This window comes from Phalangium opilio, unplaced genomic scaffold (genome assembly GCF_054372755.1).
Source record: "Phalangium opilio isolate 3A_F unplaced genomic scaffold, DU_Popi_V2 ptg000063l_1, whole genome shotgun sequence".
Taxonomy (NCBI): Eukaryota; Metazoa; Arthropoda; class Arachnida; order Opiliones; family Phalangiidae; genus Phalangium; species Phalangium opilio.
In genome coordinates, this window is record NW_028324180.1 from 9,082,017 (window position 1) to 9,101,835 (window position 19,819).

The 19,819-nt window shown below is 37.4% G+C and overlaps 1 protein-coding gene across 2 annotated transcripts; it reads right to left on the reverse strand.

Moving 5' to 3' along the window:
- Positions 1 to 2,644: 2,644 nt before the first annotated feature.
- On the reverse strand, positions 2,645 to 5,148 carry LOC149663382 (uncharacterized). 2 transcript variants are annotated; one of them, XM_089842382.1, is made up of 3 exons: positions 3,382 to 5,148; positions 3,151 to 3,234; positions 2,645 to 2,886 (listed from the first exon to the last, which is right to left on the reverse strand). In XM_089842382.1, the coding sequence occupies exon 1, from the start codon at positions 5,118 to 5,120 to the stop codon at positions 3,927 to 3,929; it is 1,194 nt and encodes a 397-aa protein (XP_089698508.1). In that variant the 5' UTR covers positions 5,121 to 5,148; the 3' UTR covers positions 2,645 to 2,886; positions 3,151 to 3,234; positions 3,382 to 3,926. The 2 variants fall into 2 exon arrangements, with proteins under 2 accessions (XP_089698508.1, XP_089698507.1); XM_089842381.1 differs by having other exon boundaries at positions 3,151 to 3,237.
- Positions 5,149 to 19,819: the final 14,671 nt, after the last annotated feature.

Below are 19,819 nucleotides of genomic sequence, written 5' to 3' on the forward strand. Positions count from 1 at the left end.
TGACCTATTTTGACACTTTTTACGTGTTTTATGCCATTTTCGAGCAAATCGAAGTTGCTAACAACGCTCTAACATCGTTCCGGCCGATTGTTCTGCCGTAACGCTGTCGGAGAATATTTGGATGGACATATTCAGACTTACCTCAATACTTGCGTCGTCTGCTACAATCACTCATATGTCATTAATATTGGGGTTTCGGCCTATAAACTGACAATGGTTACTTGCTTCGTGTGCAACAAACCTATCACTGAAGTCCAGCGACAATGTAGCTGTTCTCTAACTTGTAATGAACCGTTACACATGCGTTGCGTCTCCAAAGACGTCGCTTGTCCGGGCTGTAGGGCCAAATCGACCAACAAATTGAGATCGCCTGTTATAACTCGATCTGCTAACGCTACACTGACGACGAATCCGCTTGATTCCAGTTCTTCTGCAGCTCCGGCTGCGCCTGGTGCTGGTGATTACGTCTCCATGACCCAGGTGCACGAAGCTCTGAATGAGTTGCTTCAGGTTGACAGTTTAACACGAGACCGCGAGTCTATACTTGACCAAATTTTGATGAAACTTGAATCTTGGGGCACTCTCGTCGGGACCCTTACATCGCGTATTGATGGTCTCGAAGAGAGACTGCTACAACTTGAGACTGAAAACCACAGTCTGCGTGTCGAATTGAGACATTGTCAATCTGATGATACTGGGACAGCTTTGCCGTTCGCTTTGACGGATGGCGATGCTCATCGGACCTTGCCCCAGTCCCAGTTGGCAATATTTTCACCCGAATCTAGTGATTACCACTCGCCACGGTCTCATGCCACTGTTCATGAAACCGCTGCTGCATCTCAGCCTGCCGTCACGAAGACGCGAACCCAGCCTGCCGCCCCCAAACCGCGAACTCAGCCTGCTAGACCTGGTTCTAAAAACCGAACCAGCAGGACTCACTTTGGAACCTTAGTTAACTCACGGATTAAAGGTGTTACCAGGAAGATCGACGATCGCATTCCTTCTCGAAAGGCTTTATTCGTTAGCCGTTTAGAGGAGAACTTGCTTTCGCAGGACCTACAAACGGCGCTCATTGAGGACTTTGGCATCTCTTCAACGTCATGCATCTGGCTACAAACCAAAAATCCGGACGCAGATCATACTTCTTTTTACGTCAGTTGTGACGCCAAGGACTTCTCCAATTTGTGTAACCCTGCCATTTGGCCTTCGGGCTCGGTTATAAAGACCTTTTATGGCAAATTACTTGATAAACAAAAGCATCCTTCGGAACTTTGTGGACATGCCACGGACGAGGCTTAATCGGCCTTATTGGCTTTAACATTTAACCTTTCACTTACATTTTGGCCCTTGACTAAACCCTTTTTAAATTTAATTACTTGCTTTCTACTATGATACCAGGCCCATTTGTCTTACAATGTTAACTTTACACTAAATTAATGTGATTTAATTGGCTGTCAATTAGTATATCGGACTTCTTACTTAATTAATTTTTAACATATTACACTGGATTACGAAATTAACTTCTTATGTGACTATATTGGATTTTGTTGTTTATTTTTATCTGTGTATAATCTCGTGAGCCATTAGGCTTTTTTTATGCACATTAAACAAACATTTCATTTCATTTCATTTCATTTCATCATTATTATTATTATTATTATTATTATTATTATTATTATTATTATTATTATTATTATTATTATTATTATTATTATTATTATTATTATTATTATTAATTGAATTGAATTGAATTTTATTTCCTGCAAATCAACATACATATTGTACTTTTCATAGAGTTACAGGTTAAAATTGGCGTCATTATATTAATTTATTCCTAAACATCCAAAGAAAGGCCTAACGAGAAAAAAAAAAAAAAAAAAAATAATCATAATAATAGTACAATAAAATACAATAAAATAAAATATAACGTTAAGATAAGAGGCTGCGACAGTGAAGTCTGATATAGATAAAACTATGCTTTTATGACATTAAAGTTAACCTTTAAAATTGTCCTAGATACATTGTTTAACATAAAATGCTTTGAAATTTATTTTTAATCTATTTTTGTTATTATCGAATAAATCAATATCTTGTATGATTTCATTACACGTTATTTGGGAGCGTACTAATGGATTTACTCTTGATAGTTTTTTAACCATAAAGCTTTCACTTTTTCTTGTGTTGTTTGGAATCTTAAAATTGATTTGTTCTAGTAGCTCAGTAGAGTCTATCCTATGGTGCATTAGTCCATGTATAAGAAGCATTTCCGATTGCTTTGTTCTGTTCTTTATAGTTAGCATATTAAGGAATCCTAGATTTTCATCATAGCTGTTGTCTCTTTGTAGAAAGAAGTATTTAGTGTAGCATTCTATAAATTTTCTCTGTATTCTCTCAACTTGTTTGTTGTTATGCTGGGAGCAACCGCCCCATATGGTGTTGCAATATTCCACTTTGGTAATCATTGCTCCTATATTTTAAATACGCAAATTCATATCCAGGGTTAACTGCTTTTTAGACCATTACATTAAATACTTATAGAAGGGCAGAGGGAAATAAGCTCCGATGGCGGTTTCTCCCCTCTGGTGTTTGATTCTCTTACACGTCTCACCGATTTTTTGAAGGTAAAATAAACATGACCACAAAATTTTAAATTCGCTTTTTTATTTTTTATTATTCAGCACTTAAAAAACTTCTTCCTCGTTTTCTTCTTCTAATTCTTCTACTTCTAATTGGATAGAATTATTTTTATTTAGCTCATGATCGTCAGCATTTGCTTTCTCTCCTCCGACTTGGACATTAGCGGGCTGCTCAACCAGGTTCGTTGAAACCTTATCTTCATCCCGAGTTTTTTCATCTTCACCGAGAACGTTCGATGTATCTGAATGACTAAGTAAGAATATTGAGAAACATTAATTCTAATTTTTAACACTTCAAACAGGTGAAATGTTTAAAAAGGGTTTGAAAATTTGATGTGATCTCCATTAAAGCTATTCCACTCTTAAAAATGTAAGGTATATTTAAGAAATACAGTAATTCTGATTCCTTTTGAGTCTGATATTGTTCAAACAAGCAAAATGTTACCCATACGATCAGAAATCCATATAATCGTCAAAAAGTTGACAAAAACTCAATATGGAGATTATTACGTACTTTTCCAAGAACTGCGATAGCTCTTTTTCGTCAGCACTATCTATGTCCGAAGACGCTAAGTTGACCACTGGCGGTGACGAAACCCTGCTAAAAGACCTTTTTGCTTAATAAAAACATTATCATACCTACAAACACTGAAAATATTTGATAACTACTGTAACCCTCCGTAGAATAATTTAACTAAGGGAGAAAGACTCCCGAGGGCCATAAAAAGAAATAAAGAAATTTTACTTTAATACTCCAAAATAAGAAGACAATTCTTCTTTAGTTTATTAACGAAAATAACTAAGGGATAATGATCCCGTAACCCAACTTGGTTAATACAAAAATAACTCCGTATCACTGTTACAAAAGGAGAGAACTAGACTCTTCAACAGTCAACAGAAGAACTGATAACATATTCTACATTACAACTGTGGAAGGGGGAGTGGCTTGTAACATGGAGGCTAGATGCCCTGCCAGAACCAAGGAGTGGAAGCTCCAAAGATTCTGGCAGCCATGTTACATCCCCCCCTCTTTAGGAACTTGTTTATAATACAAAATATAGAATAGAAAACAAATTTTTTTTTTTTTCAGTTTAGGGTTACCCCGAGGAACCCTTAAATTCATTAGCAGGGGTATAGGAAATGATTTTATCTTCATTGGTGATGAATGAGTTTCTGTTCAATCTTGATACTCGAAGGGTTTCCCTGTTACCGTGATATTAGGCTCTCCTTACGGAAGATCAAAGTAGTGGGTAGTGGACGTCCTCCTTCGGTCATCTGACATTAGAAAGATTAGTATTTTCGTTTCGTTGCTTGGGAAATAAATTCCCAAGGGAAAACAGAGATCGGTTCTCGTGTAAAACAGAAGTATTCCCTTTTTAGGTTCGTGATATTATTATTGTTAAGGTAGACTTGAACCTCATAAGGTGATCTTAACCTTTTATCATCATCATCAGGAGGTCGGTAGTAAATGTCTACTTCGTTACCTCCGGGCTGAACCGTCGCCCTCTTACATACCTCTCGACGCCATCCCAATTTAAAAGGTTCTAGATAAATATCGGGTAATGTAGCCCTATTCAAACGAGGCGTTCTCATTGACTCCGATAACGTGGTTGAAGAACTATCAGACACACGTAACGATTGGGATTTCGATTGAGAAGGTGGTGTAGGTGTTGACGTTTCTTCCGACAGAGTAGACTTCTGTTCAGGATGTGCTATTTCTTCGGTAGAAATAGAAATCGGTTCGGGAGGTACTATTTCCTCCGAAAAACCAGAAGAGGGAGAATGCTGTAACGCAGGTTCCGGTATGGATCGCTCAGAAGACGTTAATTTGTCGTCTGTAAAACTGGAAGTTGGTGTATGTAGCTCATTTTCCACGACTGATTCTTGATCAGACGGGGAAGCCTCCCCTGCCGCAGAAGGCGGGCTATTGTTAGAGGGATGATCGAGCTGAAAAGCCCTCATATAATGATAGGTAAATAGGAGGAGAGGAGGGTCTTCAAAAAGGGCCATGCCCGGTTCACTATCAGAATCTGGAGGCTGAAGTGAACCATCCCGAACTGCAGGAGGGATCGGTTGATCCGCTGCTTGCTCTTCTACTGAACTTGATGTCGTGGTTGGAGGGACATCGGTAATTGCAGGAAGAATCGGTTGACGGACTTCCTGACCGTCCGGAGATGACGGTGATGTAGAAGATGATGATGCTTCAGATGAAGTAGTTGAAGAAGTCTCCGCAGATTGGTGGTGCATGCTTCCACCATTCGTAGGAGGACTACCTTCGATTTCATCAGCGACTTCGGATTGAGAAACGGGGGTATTTTCGGCGTTTTCGAAGACAGCTACGTTAGTCCAATAAAGTTTAAGATGTTCTAGGTTAACTTTCCCTACGTTCTGCCCAGAGTTAGCATCTTCTAACTCGTAAACAACGGGAGAGTGCTTTGCAACTATCTTGAAGGGACCTGCCCATTTAGGACTAAGCTTTTTCATGAGCTGACCTGTCGTACTGGATAAAGGATGAGTTTCCACCCATACTAAGGTTCCTACCGCAAACTCTAACGGGTCATGGCGGAGGTCGTAGTATTTTTTCTGGTGGGCCTTTGCTAACTTAGACAATTCATTGCTGAATGCTAATTGTTCCTTAAGAACCTTCAAAGCCTTATCACGACTGGGGTCATCATTGTCCTGAATGGGTTCCTCAATATCTAAATCCCAAGGGAGACGTGGCTCCCGCCCTAGATTCAAGAAGAACGGGGATCTGCCCGTTGTTTCATGGGGTGCGGAATTTATAGCGAATTGAAGAAGGTCAAGGGATTCATCCCATCTATCATGGTGATTCCCTACGTAGAATGATATTAATTCACCTATTACTCTATTGACTCGTTCAGTGGGATTTCCTTTAGGAGTGTAAGGGGTAGTAAACTTTGGATTGATTCTAAAGGCTCTGCAAGTCTGCAGCCAAAGTTTCGAAGTAAATTGTACCCCTCTGTCACTAAGAATAGCTTTCGGAGCTCCCCACCTAGTGATAATAGACTTAAATGCCTGAACACAGGTCTTAGCAGTAATAGTTTTTAGTGGTATCATTTCCACAAATTTTGTCATGTAATCGACAAAAACTATTAGATATTTGTAGTGGTGTCTACTAGAAGGGAATGGTCCCATTATGTCGACACTTATTTGGTCCCAAGGACTTGTTATTTCTGAGGGTTGCATTAGCCCTGGCTTTTTTCTATTTCTAGCCTTAAATTGTTGGCATAAAGTACACCCTCTAACATAATCCTGGACGTCACTAATTACAGTGGGCCACCAATATCTATAAGTAACCTTACTAAGGGTCTTATCTTTGCCCCTGTGAGCTGATAGTGGGTGGTCATGTAACAACCTCATAGCTTCTAGCCTTAATCGAGGAGGTAAATAAATCTTTTCAGGATGATTCCTGTACGGTCTTCTATAAAGAAGATCATTCTTTATTTCAAACATTTTATTCCTAACTGGGTTAGGTCCTTGCAAGGAATTTATAATAGGGGACGCAAATGGGTCTTCCCTTTGAGATGTTCTGACATCTTCTATCGTAAAAACTGAGTATAAGGATCTAGAACCTGGAGGACGTATTCGACCTTCTACAGATTCACTAGAAGACGTTGTACTAGTACTACTACCGGTAGAATTTTGACTAGTGCTACTACTAGTTGGATCCAAATTACTCTTAGAATTAGAAGTAGATGAGCTAAAATTTATGCTCAAAACGTTAATCGGGGCCCTTGACAAAGCGTCAGCTACTACGTTTTCTACTCCTTTTTTATGCTTTATGGTAAAATCAAAAGTCTGAAGGTACATGGCCCATTTAACTAGACGAGAATTTGGTTCCCTAATGTTAAACAACCATTGTAAAGCCTGATGGTCAGTGAGGACAGTGAATTTACGACCTTCTAGAAAGGGCCTAAACTTTTTAACTGCCCAACATATGGCTAAACACTCTTTCTCACTAGTTGAGTACCTCGTTTCTGCATCTTTAAGCCCTGTACTAGCATAAGCTATAGGGACTTCTATATTATCCTGTATTTGGGAAAGAAGGGCACCTAACCCTGCATCACTAGCATCGGTAGTTAAGATGCACGGGGAATCCCTTCTAAAGGAAGCTAAGGGGTGAGCCTTACAAATGGCTTCCTTAATTTTTTCGAACGCCTGTTGCTGTTCGAATCCCCAAACAAATTTTTGATCCATCCGTTTAAGTCTATTAATGGGTGCTACTATTTGAGAGTAGTGATTAATAAAACGGTTGTGCCAACCTGCCATCCCTAAAAATCTTTGAACTTCCTTAATATTTTTAGGAGGAGGAAATTTTTGAATGGCTTCTATCTTAGAAGGATCTATATGCACCCCTTTTTCATTTACAATGTGACCAAATATGGTAGCTTCTTTCTGAGCGAAACGACATTTTTTTAACTGTAGGGTGAGACCCGCTTCCTTTAATCTATTGAGGACATATTCTAAACACGATAAGTGTTGGTCCCAATCTTCGCTAAGCGAGATTAAATCATCTAGATAATCGATTAATTGGAAGTAATCTGCGTCCCTAAAAATCTCGTCGATTAGACGCTGAAAGGAGCTAGGGGCGTTACAAAGCCCAAAAGGAAGTACATTAAACTCATACTTTCCCATATGAGTCACGAAAGCAGTTTTTTCTCTACTTTTTGGGTGCACTTCCACTTGCCAGTACCCTGATTTAAGGTCAAGTGTTGTTATATATTTAGGTCTTCCAACCCTAGCTAACATGTCCTCTATATTAGGTAAAGGATAAGGGTCCTTAATGGTAACCTGATTAAGTTTTCTGTAATCAATACAAAACCGATAGGGTTTACCCCGTTTTGTTTGATCAACTAAAACTACGGGCGAAGCCCAAGGAGAAACTGAAGGTCTGATTATCCCGTCATCTAACATTTCCCTTACATGTTGTTCAATTATTTTCCTTTTCTGGTCATTAACTCGATACGGTTGAGATTTGATGGGCGGACTATTTCCCGTATGAATCTCGTGGAAGACTAGTCCTGTTCTTCCTACCTTATCAGAAAACAACTCTGGAAATTTTAATAAAAGGGTTTCTAGTTGATGACGTTGTTCCTCAGAAATAGGGGCTGCGGAAACTGCGTCCCTAATACTATTTACAATCTCCTTATCTATGGGATCCTTTTCTGATTGAATTGAAAAAGGGATCCTTAAGTTACCCACTAAGCATTGAGATGACTCAAAATCTAATTTGACCCTATTTTCCTCAAGAAAATCTTGACCCAATATGAAGTCACTATTTAGGGAAGGAACTATGTAAAATTTAAATTTGAATTGTTTCTCACTGTCACTTGACTTAAGAGTAAATTCTAACTCGTGAGAACCTTTTGTGAACGTATAACGGCCGTCGCCCCAAACTACACAATCTAGTTCTTCATCTTCAGGTAATTCTGAAGAATTTCTATGTTTACAAATTTTCTGCCACTGATCAAGACTAACAAAAGAGGCATCGGCCCCGCTATCTAATTTAGCGTGAACTGTCGCGTGTTCAAAAGTAACGGGAATAGTAACCCTTTTATAAACCGAACCTTTCTTGACTGATTCGATCCTTAAAGGGAACGCGACACGTTTCTTATTAGGAGAATTTATTGGGCACCGGGAGAGGGACCACGAAGGACCTCTCCCGTCTGGGCTTCCCCCGACTGGATCATCTTTGTGTTAGGACAGTCAGGTGCAAGATGACCTGGTTCTTGGCATTTAAAACAAGTTATTGTACGTGTAGAGGGGTAAGATACGGCCAATTGACGACCTGGAGACTTTAATCTCTGATTATAATATCGGTTATAAGATCGTTGATCTCTATTGGAATTGTTATTAGACCTGGCCCTAGCTCTAGAGTCTAATGGTTGTAATGGATATTCCCATTGGGGAGAGGCAGGAGGATTACAAGGGCTTAGACAATGCCCGGGGGAACATTGACTATGGGCGGAGCTCTTGTTAGCAGGACAAGAGAGCTCAGCTGTTACCTTAGGTTTAGGGGGAGATCTCCTCTTTTCCCTTCTCTCAGCATTCCTTTTCCTAACTTCAATATCCTTTTCTATAGTTTTACAGGAATTTCTTAACTGTTCCATTGTAGTAAATTGTAGGAAAAGGAGGGGAGTTCTTAGCTCATCTTTCAAATTACTCTTAATTATAGGAACTAAATCCTTTTCGGGAAGAGGATGGGTCATCCCTAAATTTAACTTCATAATTTCCCCAAAAAAATCCTCAACTGATTCCTTATCTTTTTGGATCCTATGGGAAATCTCTATTTTTAACTTGGAATCTGCTTCCGAATCCCTAAACTGGACTTTAAAGTGTCTTTGGAAAGTCTTCCACGTTAAATGTGGATGTGAAGAGTTTAAACTACACATATTATCGTACTGACGGATTAAATCTCTATACCAGTACAGGGCATGCCCTCTTAAAAGGAGAGGCAATGCAGCTAACCTTTCCTCATTTGATAACTTGTGGAATTTAGCATACTCCTCAAAAGTAGCTAAAAACTCGGTGGCGTTATCATTAGACGATCCCATAAAGGCTAACCTTTCTGGCGGTTCAATAGGGGCTTTTCCCGTTTGAGGAGTTGAACCTCTATTTATTAACGAGGGTAGATCCCTAACTAACCTATCCAAACTAGTAGCTAAAGCTTTTTGTATTGCTACATTTTGATTAGAATTATCAGCCAGTGTTTGAAGCAAAGGCAATATAAAAGCTTTTAATTCCTCGTCGGACGTGCCTGGTCCTAATTGAGGGATTTGTTGGGACGGAGAAATTTGGGTTCCGATAGTTCTAGTTTCTGGTTTAGGCAAGACATTAGCAGAACTAATTTTAGGCTTAACAATTGAGGACTCTGCTTTAGGAGGATCAAGGGAATTAATCCCAGTTTGAGGAGGGAAATTAGAGGGAGTTAAACATCCATTAGGGGCAGGGATACTTTTATGAGGGAATAGTAAGTAAGGAGAGAAGTTAGGTTCTGAAGAGGCTGCAGTCCTCTGTCTTGAATCTTCTTCGTCTCTCTCTTCCCCTATACGTAGTTTCCGGTTGAATTCCTCCAATGGATAATCAGTTTCAGGCGGTGCTAGCATGTCGCCCTCGTCTTCCATGGACGTAAACTGATCTTCATTAGACTGTTCTTCCCTTTTCTTTAATACTAAATCATCTTCCTCATCCTCAGATGTTTGATGAGACCTCCATGTTTTATTATTGTCCGAGTAAGCCATAATTTAATTTTAAATTGTAGTTTAACAACTTCAATTCATACAAAAATCAAAAACACAAGTTCCGTTTGCAACACGATATAAGTAAGTTATCTTAATTTCAATAAATCAATTATAAAGATAATTTTTAATTTAATTAATTTATTTACTTTAATTTTGATTAATTAGTTTAAAATAATTTGATTATCTTTAATAGTTTATCACCGTGGAAGCCAAGGCTTAGCTCCACGTGGGGGAGGATATACCAACACTGATAAACAATTACTTTACGGGACTTGACCGAGGCTTAGTCGTGTCCCTGTTCGGGCGCCATTTTTATGTAACCCTCCGTAGAATAATTTAACTAAGGGAGAAAGACTCCCGAGGGCCATAAAAAGAAATAAAGAAAACTTACTTTAATACTCCAAAATAAGAAGACAATTCTTCTTTAGTTTATTAACGAAAATAACTAAGGGATAATGATCCCGTAACCCAACTTGGTTAATACAAAAATAACTCCGTATCACTGTTACAAAAGGAGAGAACTAGACTCTTCAACAGTCAACAGAAGAACTGATAACACAACTGATAACATATTCTACATTACAACTGTGGAAGGGGGAGTGGCTTGTAACATGGAGGCTAGATGCCCTGCCAGAACCAAGGAGTGGAAGCTCCAAAGATTCTGGCAGCCATGTTACACTACTCATAAGGGTTTAGATTAGTGAGCACGAATAAGGAGATTCAGATTGATCAAATTCTCCGTCGAAATCGGTACCAGTGCTAGAGTGCAGCACATGTCCAATTGGCGCAGTGGAGAGGGGGAAAAGTTTGTTTTAATCGTGCTCACTGTGTAAATTAAGCCGGACCTTACTAAACAGTGTAGCTAACGTTTAAAGTGCATTGGACCAGTGGGCTATAGAAGGAAATTACACTTACGTGTAACCAAAGAGAGTATAAAGAGGGGGAGTTGAAGCTAACGCTAAACAAGGCAGTTTGGTATTCTCGCTTTTCTTTTTTATTCACTTGATATATTTTTTATCCTAATAGCCGGTTCACCGCATTTCAACCAATAAGAGGTTAGAAAAGGATTTGCGCGCACACCGGAAGCTTAGAGGTAAACTTTCCAAGAACACTGAACCAAGCCTTTTACTCCTCTTCTTTATAACCTCTTTGGTGTAACCAGCTGGTTGAGTTCAACAGATTTGAAAACTCAACAGCTTCTTTGACCGTCTTTGGGGTGTGCTACGAGTTCAAGTGGTATAGAAACGGGCAACCATGATTATTACAATTTGTTTAAAATGATTATCGCACACATTACCATATAAGTAATTATATCATAAGATAATAAGGTATTTTCCTTAAGATTATAAGGTATTTTCCATAAGTATGACACTACCTATAGAGTGCTGTCAGAAGCGCCGGTGTGACGTCACCCATGCTGTTTTCCCATAAAGAAAAAACGGTAACTGTCATGGCCGCTCATTGCTAGAAGCAGACTCGTGACGTTTAACCTTGGATCCGACGTCACAACTGACAGAACTCTATACTTCGTAATGCTAGAGACGCACAGCTCGAGCTAGTTCGAGAACGACAAGCGAGAATTGACTACACTCGGTTAATTTTGCAATCCATCTTCCTATTTAGTCTGTACTAAGCCTTTGACAGCGCCAGAACCAGGCGTCGCTTTACGAGAATCTATGACGTTTTACCTCATTCACTTCATGACAAGCTCCAGTTTGTAACCAGTGACAAACGTATGGAACATATCTTTATAACTTATGTTATACGAAGGGTAAAAGTAAGATATTTTATCATAAATACCAATTGTCTTCTACAAAAATTCCTAGTAAATTTCCTTTTTGATCCAAAACATCTTGTGGAATTCTAATTATTTTGAAAAGCATTTTTAATTTAGCACAATACTTGAAAATATAATACTAATTACCTGCTTCCGTCCAAATAGCAATAAGCCCTTTTCGCTACGGAATAGCTGCCAATCGACATTTTTATGTCCGTGCATGTATCCCACAAATTGTATAAAAGTGTTACCGATTTTAATGGGTTTTCGTAAATGTGGTCTACTTTGTTATGCAATAACCAATCAACCAAAATTTGGGCCGGAATGCCATTTAGATAGCCGAAGCCACCAATCATTGTTAATTGTTGTGGATAAATTATAGTTTTCTTAAAAAAAAGCCTCGAAATATTTTGTGGCCAACCACTAGCAAAATCACCAGCTAATCGCTGTACAAAATTCCATGCATTATACTTAGCGGAAAACGAAGCCTTTCCGGTATCCATCTAAAACTCTTATAAATTTGAAATATTTAAATGAAGAAAATTGTGGGTATTTTTAATGTTTTCAGGAATTTAAAACACCAAAACGTTACGGTGGACGGTGATGTAGGGTGAAAAGGAAAATCAAGTAATTTTTAATTGATTCTTGTACGAATTATAAGACCAATCTGCATAGTGCAACATGCAGGAAACACATACGAATGATTTGAGAATTCAAATTACTTTGAGATTTCATAGTTAATTAGAAAATTGTACCTTCGACCAATTGCGTAACCCACTGCGTTCTTGTTAAAAAATTACCGTAGCACGCTCTATATTTCGAGCCACGATTGCCACATAGCGAGCAGATCTTGTAATTAGTAGAAGAATCGATAAAAAAAATAGATTTTCAATTTCGCCCTCCCTTTTAGGTACTTTTTAAGGGGCTATCCAACTCTCTCTCCTTTTTACCCACCCGCTATGAGGAAGATCGTCGTTGTTCTTTCGGCTCAAACAGTCCCATTATCTGGATTTTAAAAGTATTGGGGAACGGCATCAAAGTACGGCAGACTCTGGGGAAAGGTTTGAATTTCTGTCGATCCATCACAAATGGGGATGAACGAGTAATTCTACGCGTGACTTAAATTTCCTTATATTCACAAGTGTTTGCAAAGCCTGGTCATCCGCAAGGATTATATTTGGTCATCGTTTCAATTGTTTGTATTGAAATATTAGGGAATCCCCCTACGAGTAGGTGAAGCCCCAAATTTTATAATAACATTTGCAATAAATCAATTTAAAATATAATCTCTAAAGACAAAGGAGACGATTGAGGTCTGAAATCCATACTAAGAGTGATAATGGGAATGGGGAGAGAGTTAGACACTCTGGTGTGACGTCCCTAATGGACGGTCCCTTCGGTCTTGTCAATAAAACGTTTAACTTAACCATTTACATTACCCATAACCGAGTTTAACACTTTAGCGTTTTATATTGATGCTCAATATACATTAATTAAATAAAAAATATACATACGAATATTACTTGTAACGTTGGAATAATCCAATTCTGAGATTTTGTGACAAAGTACTTGTAGTTTTCAATTAAAGTGACTAACGTTTTATCAGAGTGAATACGCGAAGCAACAATGAACCTCACGGCGAAGACAGAAAAAAATGGTCTTAACCCGCACTAAAATAATGGTTTTTTATCTTTAGGGCAAAGGTAGTAATGAGTCATTCACTTTGGAGTTTCTTTAGACCGAGAAGCGTCAATAGGCCAAATATTACGTCAAAGTTCTATTTTTGGGGAAAGAAATGGGGAACGAATCATATTTCCGTTTATTGGTTATAGTGGCGTTATTAGTGACTCAACCTCAGTTCCGAACCTGGTTTTATGAACAAAATGATCCAATTGTTAAAAAATAGACCCATGGCCAATAAGCGGAAACATGTGTTCCCCATTTCTTTCCCAAAAAATAAGACTTTGACGTCATTTTTGGCCTATTTATTCAGTATATAGACATTCTAATTCCTTTGACAGCTATAGTTTTTTGTCACCATGGAGTAATATTTTAGGAAATCAAACTTTATTTTAATGCTTTTCGACCGCACTTTATATTATCAGTCCATGAAATCTCTCCACGTAAAAAAGCACTAGTGTCCTTTACATGATTTTTAACGCTAGGAGCATTTATAAATTTACACAAGGAGCCTTTTTATACTACTGAACCGTTTATATGCGACTCCTTGGTTTTAGCGACAAACGCCGTTTTAAAAAATATACATACATTTTTTACAGCTCATATATAAAGTGCACAACCAGAGTAATGTTACATTATTGTAGAATTTTACGCAGTATCGTCAAGACGTCTACTTTAAAATGTCTAAAGCTTCAACGATGGAGGAGATAATGGCTCAATTCCCATTTTTAAGCTTATTTGGGTCAAACCATCTTAACGTTGAAGAAATGTTTAAGGTAATAGAGAATAATTATTGAATTTCGATTATTGTACAACTTTAGATTAGAATATCTCTCAAATTTTACGAAGTTTAGGAATGTAGAGGGGCTTGTATGTAAATAGTTTTTTGGCGTGCTGGAAAGAGTGTTTGAATTTTATTTGTTATTTTGTAGACCGCAGGAATTACGTTAGAGTTCAGCGCGCACAACTTTGTCCCGAAGCTGGACCCTGTCTTTGAAGGACAAAACCTTTTGTCGAAACATTGCCTAGCGAAAGAAGATAAATTAAAGCAACGTCAACGCGATTTTTCATTCCAACTGGCCTGTTTGGAACACGCCTTAAAAGAGAATGCAGACGTAAGTTCGTTTTCTAATCAATCATAGGTACTTTTAATGGGGTTTCATATAAGACGGACTGAGTGTAATATCCTAGTTGTAGAAAATCGAAAGAGGTGTTTAAGACTGTATTTCATAGTGATGTTTGAATTGACTGGTGTAGAATACTTCGTAGATGGGTCCAATTTTTATTTTTATGCGCCTGTATTTTAAGATAAATGCCAAGCAGTGCCTCGAGTTGTTGAGATGTTTTACTTTAAAACGTATGCTTGAATTGGAAAACTATCGAAAGGAAAACATCTTAGCCAATTTTAATGAGTCAGTAAGAAATTCAGCCTCGTCTGAACGATACGAGACCCTCTTTGGTAAAGATTTCGCGGCAAACATCCTAACGAACTATTTAACGAAGAAAGTTCTGGTAGTGATAAACAATGCTATAATCGACTAAAGGATATTATGTAATATAATACTTTTCTTTCTAGATTGAGGCAAAAAAAAGAAGTGCATCCTTCGCAAGGATCTCAGCAAATCGGGGTCAAATTTATAAAAAACGCTACAATTAAATTGTATTGCACTGTAATTAAATAAAAACATATTGACAGCGAACGCAAACTTACAAACATATTGTCCTATATTTCTGTTCCTGCACACGAACACAATAGACCATTTAGAAATATTACATACAGAAAATCCAACACAATGAGGTGGGCCCGCCGATGGGCTAATCTTCCTCGCGTCAAGAAGCAACTCACGACGGAGTCCGGATTTAATGCACTACCATAATGGTATCTCCACCTTGGTGTGTTGGTTTCTGTTAGTGGAATTTTCGAAGTGATCAATTCGTTCAAACAAAATATCTGCATCTGGTTTCCACTTTTGCAGTGACTAGTTATTGTATATTTTTAAATCTACGCGCAAATGCAAGCTCAGCTACCCGACGTTGGTTGGGGGGACTGGAACCGCGATGAGTACCTTTCCACCTATATGAAATACATGCGTGATAATGTTTATGAATTGAACGCTTTTAAAGCCTTTAAATTGAATAAAAACATGCCTAATCATAAAGCTAAAGGGTCACAGCTATAAAAAATTACTTTTCTAAGACGTTTATCTAGCGAACCCAGCCTTGATAAATACAACCAAACTACTTCTAAAACTTTCTTCTACTGTTAAGAAATAAAACATGCAACTGTATCAAATTCGGTAATGAATTGTGACTATACATGCGTCATATTCTTTTCCTAGAATGTTTTTCCTAATATATGACGCATGTATAGTTACCCAGGCTCTGGGCGACTCGTGTTGTCGAGTCTCCCAGAGGTGACTTCACCCTGCCATAACCGTCAATGTAAACCTTAATCCTACCCTGATTAATCACGTCATAAAGCCTGACTAATCGCATCCTTCCCGATTTAAAAAAACTTAGTTTCTTTTCATAAAATTGAAAACCACATTTCAAATATAACATTAAGCTAAGACGACAATCTTTATAATGATTAAAATTTGTTAAAAGAAGAGAAAACTTATGGCAATTAAATACAAGTATTTTATTAGGTGTAGAATGCCTAATTAAAATACTTGTATTTAATTGCCATAAGTTTTCTCTTCTTTTAACAAATTTTAATCATTAACTTACACTATGGCTTCGAAAAAGTTTAATATTTAATCTTTATAATAATCATTTAATAAAACATTTCTGGATATACAAACGAACAAATCTTAATAAACATGTAATAAAATGTATGGACAAGATATGTAAGATATCAACTAATTCGAACCATAAAAAAACCCATATTGCATATGGAAAAAACGGGTTCTGAGAAAACCCATTAATACAATTAAACTTTTAACAATGTTACATCTATTCTGCCAGTTTAAACGATAAATGTTTCCCGGATAGTGTCCGATAGAGACGTGTGTTCTTAGAAATATAAATTAGCTTTTAACTCAAACTATTACATAATGAAATTAGGTATGTAGTCCTTTTGCAAATGCGAAGTGCCAGACTGTTCTGTAGTTCGCCTTCATTTGGCCCTAGTTTCTGTTTCCATAACATTGAACGTGCTTAGCATATTAATTCGTCCATAAACCTGAAACATTACTGACAGTCATTTTAATGATGTGCATTATACCCAGTTGACCCATTTTAAAATTGGTTTTACGTAATACCCTTTAACAGTTTAAACGTGTTTTTATGACGTGGTTTTGCACTTCACTATAGACTGCTCTGCAGTTCGCCTTCATATGACCCCATTTGCTGTTCCAATACCATTTAAAATGTTTGGCATCTTTATTTGTCGGGTTGTTTCTTTTCTCCATTCCTAAGATCATTTTAATCTGCGTTAGACAAAACTTTTAAATGGTTTGTTTGACTTGTAATTAGCGTAGAGATTAGGGTGTGAAAGTTTTATGTATATAAGTCTATAATTTATAAAATGCTGCATTAAATCGTTTAAATGATTTTTTACACTTAACTGTACCTCGTTTTGAATATTTCTAAGATAAACTTTCTTGAGAAATCTCCATTAGAGGCTTAACGTGCGGGAAGAAAAACAAGAACAATTATACTTATGTTAGTTACACCAAAATTAAGAACCTTATCCAAAATGGTTACACTTTTATCAATCTTCATTTGGTCATGCCAAATTTAACAAACTCATCTACGCTGTTCACCATCCTAACCCTCTCTAGGGTATGTTCCACGTCACGACCACAAATTTCAAATGCCTGGAACAAATATAATCTATTAAATAGTTAAATTTGGATTTGCAAATACACACATGACACCATTACGACGAAAATAAAAGTTGTGAGAACCGTTAGGTTAGACTTGTCATTTCTATCTGTCGCCCTTTGGGGCAATTCTTTAAACTTTATAAACGAGTTATCACAAGTGATAACTATCGTCTAAAAGGTTGATGTCAAGCTCGTGCGTTCTATGAGAGCGCGATATCTAAATAGGCTATTTCTTCTATGTCTCTATCAACTCTAAAAACTTGGTATAGGAAACACGGAGAAAGTCTAACGTCATTTACACTTTTGTATAATAATTTTGAAATATGCTATAAATAAAATCCAATTAAATGTGTAAGGAAAAGTAATGTTTCAGATTTTTAGGAAATATACCGTTTTTGATTTGCCAATTATAAAGATAACGACGAGAAATACTATCAGCGCGATTGAAGTTTTGACTGTCCATTAGGTACATGTCACAAAAGGAAGTAGAATGTAATTCGAATCATGCCGGTCAGGAATTGCTTGATTTTACATTGACTAACGTACCTAATCCGGAGAAACGGTTATGACATGGTGATAGAAAAGTGAACTGAATTGGTACATTTAATATAATGCAATTGAATATCTTTTAGAAATGAAACGCTTACCGTATTTCCACCATACTGAACAGTTCCGAATCAACTATCCGTCAAGTAGAGCCACAATTGCTCTTTATCGTTTTTCCAAGCCACGCATATAGTTGGATACAGGCACACCCAAGTTAAATGTGCTTTTTTTTCCAAGCCATGTATATAGTTGGATACAGGTACACCAAAGTTCAAGATGTTTTTTGCAAGCCATGTATATAGTTGAATACAGGCACACCCAAGTTTAAGATGTTTTTTGCAAGCCATGTATATAGTTGAATACAGGCACACCCAAGTTTAAGATGTTTTTTGCAAGCCATGTATATAGTTGAATACAGGCACACCCAAGTTTAAGATGTTTTTTGCAAGCCATGTATATAGTTGAATACAGGCACAGCCAAGTTTAAGATGTTTTTTGCAAGCCATGTATATAGTTGGATACAGGCACAGCAAAGTTTAAGATGTTTTTTTGCAAGCCATGTATATAGTTGGATACAGGCACACCCAAATTAAAGGGGGTTTTGCAAATCATTTAGCAAATTGGCTAAAGGACAACCCAAGTTAAAGTTGTCTGGGTTTTACCTAGAAAAGTAAACAAATCCACCCTCTCCACCCACTTGTATACAATAAATTGTTCCATTGTTTAATTGATTGAAAAATATTTTTAAAAACACGTTTGATTGTTAAAGCTAGGCTTTTCTTACAAAACAGATTGCTTTGTGATAAGAATAATACGATTCCCTATAAGATGCTTCATATCGCTCTCGAAATGCTTTGTTTCCAAAGGCCAAATCTAGTTGGCAATGATAATCTGTTGAATATTTTTCCTCCAGACCAGGTAGCAAACACATATCAAATGATTCAAAAAACCTTGTCAGTGCCGTCTTGCACTTTAAAAAATTTATATTAAAATCTCCAACCGCTACTGTGGGAACTTTACTGTCATATCTTTCATCAAACAAGGGGTTAAAATCTTCAAAAACAGAACGGAGACTTGCTCCGGGAGATTTGTATAACAGTACCAGTGATACTAGTTCATTTTCTATGTAAGCATTGAGCCAACAACGTTCTATGTGTGAATTTCTAAAAGGAATATCGCTGCGTAAAACTCGGCATTGTATAAATTGAACCGAATTTTCAGGCGCATCTTTTAAATATATAGATGATCCAAACGCCACTCTACGAGCAGTTCTGGGTAGAAGAATACCACCTATTTCCGTAAAGGACGGTGCAGAAAAATTATCAGTTTCTTTTTTCCACGTTTCAACAAAGCATAATAATTGGCTATTTAAAATTACTTTGTCCGCAAGAACGTCTTGTAAGTGTGCGTTCAAGGACTGCACATTGTGTACATAAATGCATAAAGCGTTTTGTAAGAACGGGAAACTAATAGATTTACATTCACGCAACCTTTGGAGTTCTAAGTCAACAATATTATTCTTGGGCGCATTTGGAACTTGAAATTTACCAACAATATATAAACCGGAAGCGGTCTTTGCTCTACTACATGCCACATATAAATGCGCTCTTTCTAATTTCCTTGTAGCCTTACAATGCACGACTATCGATGAGTACGTATCACCCTGACTTTTATGTATCGTAATCGCCTCAGAAATAACCAAAGGAAATTGTTTCCTCGAAACTGAAACATTGTTTTGTTTCCATTTTCTATTAAATGCCTTAATGGCCTTTTCAACAGGCGTCCAAGAAACATTAAAACTATTATTCACATATAAACCACGACACTTTATTCTCAACATTTTCGCAACTTTAGAATCGTCAAACTCAATCCAAACCCTGAATGGGATTTTCTCCCCGAGCCTATTAGTACCATACTCTATCTTTCTTAACCAACCGGTCGCACCGTTTGTTAGTCCTTCAGAAGTGTCAACATTGTTGGTCATCATATACCTTGCACCACACGCAAGAGTCAATTCTTTGGGTAGACCATACGTATCAGACGTTGCTAAGGTTCCAATTTGGGACAGAATGTTTTTTTTAACTTCAC

Excerpts from the sequence above, each read along its gene's own strand:
- LOC149663382 (XM_089842382.1), bottom strand. The coding sequence starts at position 5,120 with ATGAAAAAGCTTAGTCCTAAATGGGCAGGTCCCTTCAAGATAGTTGCA.